Source organism: Monopterus albus, unplaced genomic scaffold (assembly GCF_001952655.1).
Source record: "Monopterus albus unplaced genomic scaffold, M_albus_1.0 scaffold253.1, whole genome shotgun sequence".
Taxonomy (NCBI): domain Eukaryota; kingdom Metazoa; phylum Chordata; class Actinopteri; order Synbranchiformes; family Synbranchidae; genus Monopterus; species Monopterus albus.
Genome location: NW_018128133.1, coordinates 1 through 6861, shown reverse-complemented (window position 1 = coordinate 6861; position 6861 = coordinate 1). Strand labels below are relative to the sequence as shown.

The window sequence follows — 6861 nt, the reverse complement described above, 5'->3', positions numbered from 1 at the left end:
ATGGACAGCTGGCAGGAAGGGGAACCAAACTCATGATGCCTACTCTAGTGCCGTCTCTCTTACAGACACAACAGGTAGCAGCTTTTTCACTCAGGACACTGACTTTGCCCTTGATTTCTGCTGTGTTCAAAGTTTCTTTCTCTTTGTGGGTGTTTACATTGTCATCCAGGTTGTGTGTGGACAGAACTGTACTTTCCTGGTCCAGTCCAATGGGACTGTACTGGCTGTAGGAGAAGGACAATATGGCAGACTGGGGCAGGGGAATTCTGATGATCTCTATGTTCCCACTATTATCTCTGCTTTCCAAGGTGCAGTATTCATCCAGGGCCTAAGAACCCACATCCGAGCTGGTCTGCTTCTAAAAAAGAACAAAAAATACTCAGATTGTAGTATTACAGTTTGAATTGGTAGCTTTTATTCAGGCCTAACTGTTAATTTTCTCAATTTATATCATAAATCTAGCTTTACTGACCGTTTGATCTGTGAGCAGGCTATGTGGTGACTCAGCTGGTGACATCTTGTGGATCAGATGGACACTCTATGGCCCTGACTGAGACTGGGGAGGTGTTCAGTTGGGGAGATGGAGATTTTGGAAAACTGGGTCACGGCAATAGTGAAAGGCAGAGGAGACCTAGACAGATAGAGGCCTTACAAGGAGAAGAGGTCATTCAGGTATTTATACTGCATTATTTGCAGCCTTAAGAAGATTATTTTAAACAGTGAACTGGTATTGCATCCACCATGTCAAAAGTACTTGATGTGTAGACAAGCCAGTTTAAAACCATGTTTTCTCAGGCCTCAGTAATTTTTTTTTTCTTACTTCAGCTTGCTTGTGGCTTCCGGCACTCCGCTGTGGTAACAGCAGATGGGAAACTCTTAACATTCGGCAGTGGTGAATCTGGCCGTCTGGGTCAAAGGTCAACATCCAACAAGATGCTGCCTGAAAGAGTGGCTGCACTAGAGGGATATCATGTGGGACAGGTAAGAAATAGATGCATTTACTATATAGACGTAGACTCTACAGTGAAAAAATAATGAAATCTAACTAATCCAAGCAAACATGTTGTTTCTCAGGTGTCATGTGGTCTCAACCACACTTTGGTGTTATCCCTTGATGGCATGTTTGTGTGGGCATTTGGAGATGGGGATTATGGCAAATTAGGAACAGGTTCCTCTACAGCAAAATACTACCCTCAGGTAGGCTAATGGCAATTCAAATTTTGGAATCCTCATAAGACAAGACCAAGGTTGTTTTTGTTACTCTGTACCCAGCTGCTTCTCTGGAGAAACATAGACATGTTTATCATTACAGTAGTGATTATTTACAAGCCTTTGTTTTAATTGGGTGATTTCCTGTTCTGTATTTAAAACTGCAGCTGTGGTGTACAGTAGTACAATTGTTACTATTGTTCCTGTTTTCAGAAAGTGGAGCAGCTGTGCAACAAGGGGATCAAGAAGGTCAGTTGTGGAACTCAGTTCTCTGTGGCACTGGCCTGTGATGGACATGTTTACACATTTGGACAAGGTAAGTTTCCATTTTTGAAATGTATGCATTGTTTGTTGTAGTACTCTATTCTGTGTGTCCATTTATCTTTTTAAACACCAAAAGTGTTACATAATTAGCACGACTGTAAGGCAAAAAGTGCAAATAGTTTTATGGTAAACTGTTAAAAACTAATTTGTTTCCTGGTTCTTTAGAACCCTGACTATTATGCATCATGAAATGCAAACTGGAACTGTCCACAAAACTCAGGGTCTGGTATATACATCAGTTTTGAAGTCATGGTTTGGTACCGTAAGGGAAAAGTCATAAAATTGCTTGTCTATTATGACGTTGTGTAAACATGAACAGTTTCTTTTTTAGTTAGATTTTAAGTTAAGCAAAATATATACAATTAGAATTAAAAAAAATAATCCTGCAGAGTACTATAATACAGTACGTGCTCCATTAAGCAGGGAAATGCTGCTTAAATGATGAAAGAACAAGTTTTTGTACTAATCTTGTTTTTTCTTTGCAGCAGTGATATTCATGTTCACGTGTTGCCATTTCAGATGAGTTGGCAAGTTTGACATTTTGCCAAAAACATACCATGAACATATTAAGTGGCAGACTGGAGCGCAATAAACAAATAAGACATCTTATCCACTTGTCTTAGTTCGTTGTTGTATTTCATCAGGAAGCTGAAGTGGGGGATCTTCTAGCTCTAGTTTCTCGTTGGCCGTGGCGTTCTTAGCCAGAAGCTTGGCTAAGCTAAGCGTGCTGTGTGTTTATTGCTCTCTGGTCCACAACTTATTTTCGGTGAAACTCAGAATTGAGAAAACAAAAAAAAACAACTCACTGTTAACCACTATTAAAGATTGAATTTGGTACATGTCTGCACCGTACCAAAAGCCCTGCACCAGAACAGTTTGGTACAAATACATGTACCATTACACCCCTATTAGCTGGTGTATTCTTCCTAACAAAAATATCCAAATGTTTTCTAAATGAAATTAACCAGCATACTTTGCACAAACCAGTCAGTTTTAATTCTGAACACACTTAACATATGCCACTGTGTTGTTTGGCTTCCTTCTGTTCATCCTTCAGAGCGTCTCATCGGCCTCCCGGACTCCATGCTGAAGAATAAATCCTACCCCCAAGTGGTGCCAACCCTGGAGGGGCTGTTCATAGAGGACATTGCTGTGGGCTGTGAACATGTGCTCACCTTGTCCTCCACTGGGGATGTCTACGCCTGGGGCTGCAACAGTGAGGGACAGGTAACCAACATGCACTGTTGTAAAACTGTACACTTTGACAAACTGATGCTTGCTTTCATTGTATGTCAGAAGGAGTCTAAAAGCCGTGTTTTATTTTCTGTGCTGTTTTAGCTTGGCCTTGGACACTCCAACCCAGTAAAGGAACCCACACTCATAACAGCCCTCCAGGGTAAAAACATCAGACAGATCTCTGCTGGCCGCTGCCACAGTTCAGCATGGACCACCCCCTCTACCTCGATGAAAAACTCAGGTACCCACACAGTCCTACAGTACCTGTGCACAAGAAAATACTCTTTCTACCTGGGACTCAGTTTGTTACCTTGGCCTCCAGGTGGCTCTGGAAATTTCCAGATAGGCCTTCCCCAGTGGGTCCCTCCCCAGTATAACACCTTGAAAGACTGCAGCCCTGATGACCTAAGCATGCGTCTTAGGGTACTCTACCACTTCTCTGATCTCATGTACAAGTCCTGGAAGCTGTTAAACCTAGATGCCAAGAATCCGGTAATCAATCATCCCGTTTTCTTTCCTTTTAATCTGTTAAAACAACAGCTGTCTTGCTGCTAATATACCTGCTGCTTGTTATTCTTCTCTCTGTTTCACTCATTCTCTCTTATTTTATTCCATGTCCCTCTCTTCATTCAGGTATGCACCTCACGCTATAGTTCAGGGACGACAGCCATCATCCGGGGCGAGCTCAGAGGCCTTCTGTCACCCAAGGTCAACACTCTGCCTCTAGTACGCTCCATTGGTAGAACAATGACCCAGGGCAAAACATATGGACCACAGATCACTGTGAAACGGATTTCCACAAGGTATGGATGACTGTGACAGACAGTCATTTGGCAGGATCTGTTTATTTTCAGGGGTGTACAACTGTCCATATATCAAAACTTTGATGTCCCCTCTCTCACAGAGGGCGTTCGAGCAAGCCCATCTTTGTGCAGATCGCGAAGCAGGTAGTGAGCTTGAATCCACTAGAGCTGCGGCTGCCATCACGAGCCTGGAAGGTCAAGCTTGTCGGAGAGGGAGCAGATGATGCTGGAGGAGTGTTTGATGACACCATCACTGAGATGTGCCAGGTAGGATGGAAAGCTTGCAAGAGGTCTGATAGAAATAGAGAAGGCCTATAATGCAGACTGGAATTTTCTCTGCTTTATGTAAACTGACAAATGACATTGTGCTTTCACCAGGAGTTGCAGTCTGGTGTGGTGGATCTTCTGATTCACACTCCCAACAGCTTTGCAGATGTGGGCAGTAACACTGACAGGTCCAGATTTTGTAGCCTTCTTTGCATAGTCACCAATGACCTTTTAAAAATGAGCCTGATCTCTGACATCGGCTGTGTACATTCAGGTTTCTGTTGAACCCAGCAGCACTCTCCGAGGATCACATGGTCCAGTTTCGCTTCCTGGGCATCCTCATGGCTGTGGCCATCCGCACTAAGAAACCTCTAGATTTGCATCTTGCTCCCTGGGTGTGGAAACAGCTCTGCTCGATGCCACTGGGAGGGCTTGACCTTGAGGAGGTAGACTTGCTCACCTACCGCACCCTACAAGGCATCCTTCATCTGGAAAACAGTGGAATCACAGAGGACAATTTCCATGTGGTGAGATTTCCTTGTGAACTGTCTTATTGTAGGTTTCATTAATATTCCTGTAGTTCTTGATCTTTCTGAGATGTTCACCTGCAGTTTTAGCTTCACAGCCCCTTACTGTTCCTCTTTTGGTGTCTCACTTTGAAGATGATCCCACTGGACTCGTTCATGGCCCACAGTGCAGATGGAAGGCTGGTAGCTGTTGTTCCTGGAGGTCAAAACATCTCCCTAACCTTTGCCAACCGGACTGAATATGTGGAGAAAGCTCTGGACTACAGACTGCATGAGATGGATTTACAGGTTTGAAGGGTTATTTGTTGAAGAATGATTTGGGCTTATTTAACAGAATTGTCCACATTAGTATGTAATCTGCACATATTCACACTGCTACACATTTAAACAGCTTGGCCATATTAATTTCTTTAGGATATAACAAAATAATTGGTCTGTTTTATGTCTCAGTGCTGTAGCAGACCCTGCCCCCCCTCTGTGGAGACCATAGCTCCTCATTTTGTTACAGAAGGAAGTCCAGATTAAATTTGAGACTTTTTAAACTGGACACAGAGTCACTCACAAACCAAAGTCCTGGTTTCTGCCTTTACATTGTGCTAAATGTTTCTGCAGTCAAGGTGGAAAAAACCCCCCAGCAAGTCATAAAATTGACAGCACAAATGACTGAGTTAACCTTTTGATGTAGGCTCCCTTGCACAGGTACCTCTGGAGTGTGAAATACTGTGTGATTGATGATACAGACTTTTCCAAGTACAGTTGACTAACAAAGTATTAGTGCAAGGAAACCCCTGTGCTTGAAAAACAAACTGCCTTTAACCCTTAGAAAATAATTCCTAGACAGTGACCCCTGTCAAACTGGGACACTTAATTATAGTCACCCCCTTTATTGGATGGTGGTAGATCTAAAACAATTAGTCAGTAAAACAGTCAAAAGAAAATCAATGATATTTGTTTTAGTACATTTTAAGGAAAAATTCACTGGTTCCAGCCTCTTTCATACAAATAGCCAACAGAGAGTAATATGAAATGTAAAGACTTGTGTTTTCTGATATGAAACTGGGCTTTGGGAAATCAATTGATACAAATTGAAACAAATATATAAAAATAAAAGAATACTGCTGCAAACTACTATAATAAGTGCTCCAAGCAGTGAAAGACTGTTTAAATGACAAAGCAGTGTATGTACTATTATATTCACATTGTGCCACTTCTAATGCATTACCAAGTTTGATTGCTGCCATAAACATACCCGATCACCACTGAATAAACATATTAAGTGGTGGACTGTGTACAGTAAACAAATAAGATGTCTTATCCGTTCGTCTTTGTTGTATTTCACCAGGAAGCTAAAGTGTTCCCAAACAGGATAGCTTAATGATAAGGGAGGGTCTTCTAGCTCTGGCTTCACGTTTACACTGGCCATGACGTCCACTAGACGGAGTGCACTCCGGTTTGCCACTTAATATGCTCATGTAGAAATGCGGTTTTGAAAAATAAGTTCCACACAAAACAAGCCTGCTGTTAACTACTGTTTAAAAAGTGCATTCGGTGTGCATCTAAAGACCTGTACTGAAATGGTTTGATACAAATAAATATACCTTTACACCCCTCGTAGAAATGGGTTGAGCCTTTAAAGTGACAAAAAAAGGGGGGGGAGAACGAATTTCTTTTAAAACAGACCCGGCCCATATACTGTAAAAGAAAACACTAAATTTCTCTGTACTGCATCAGAAACTCTGCATCCTTTGTAAACATCCAGTCTGCCCACCAGTTTCCATTAGTGCTCACTAAACAGCCTGTTTGTTCCCTTTATCTTGTCCTCAGAAATATCAAAGCTGACCTTGTTTTGTTGTGTCCAGGTGGCAGCGGTCAGAGAGGGCATGTCCACCATCATCCCTGTGCCCATCCTCTCGCTGCTGACGGCACAGCAGCTGGAGCAGCTGGTGTGTGGCCTGCCAGAGGTCTCTGTCGAGATGCTGAAGAAGCTGGTGCGTTACCGTGATATCACAGAGAGCCACCAAATTATTGCCTGGTTTTGGCAGAGCTTGGAGGAGTTCACCAATGAGGAGCGGGTTCTTTTCCTGCGTTTTGTCTGTGGCAGGTCCAGGTTACCTTCCAACCCAGCTGATATCACACAGAAGTTTCAAATCATCAAGGTTGATAGGGTAAGGTCATCAATATAAAGGTAATCTAAAAGTATTAATAAGCTAGTTTGTAAGAATTAATACTAAAAGTTTGAACAACAAACCTTGTTTTGCTCTCGCCCAGCCCATGAACGGTCTCCCTACTGCTCAGACCTGCTTCTTCTTGCTTCGCCTGCCCCCCTACACAAGCCAGGCCATCCTTGCTGAGCGTCTGCGTTACTCCATCCATAACTGCCCCTCCATCGACATGGACAACTACATGCTGACCCACAACACCGACCCAGCAGACATCTCCGACCCTGAGGAATGAAGCAGAAAGCTGTAGTCAACAGGGTGATGAATCTATCTCCT

The 6861-nt window shown here is 42.9% G+C and overlaps 1 protein-coding gene across 1 annotated transcript in view; it reads left to right on the top strand.

Annotated features, from left to right (window-relative positions):
• LOC109972296 (probable E3 ubiquitin-protein ligase HERC1) overlaps positions 1-6855 on the top strand; it is a 46519-nt gene extending 39664 nt beyond the window's left edge. Inside the window, 16 exon segments of the mRNA XM_020621037.1 lie at positions 8-74; positions 150-308; positions 491-672; positions 826-981; positions 1075-1197; positions 1423-1525; positions 2591-2760; positions 2872-3010; positions 3092-3261; positions 3403-3572; positions 3674-3839; positions 3951-4027; positions 4114-4366; positions 4502-4654; positions 6226-6531; positions 6635-6855. Coding sequence (XP_020476693.1) covers positions 8-74; positions 150-308; positions 491-672; positions 826-981; positions 1075-1197; positions 1423-1525; positions 2591-2760; positions 2872-3010; positions 3092-3261; positions 3403-3572; positions 3674-3839; positions 3951-4027; positions 4114-4366; positions 4502-4654; positions 6226-6531; positions 6635-6820 — 2580 coding nt within the window. The 3' untranslated portion in view covers positions 6821-6855.
• Positions 6856-6861: the final 6 nt, after the last annotated feature.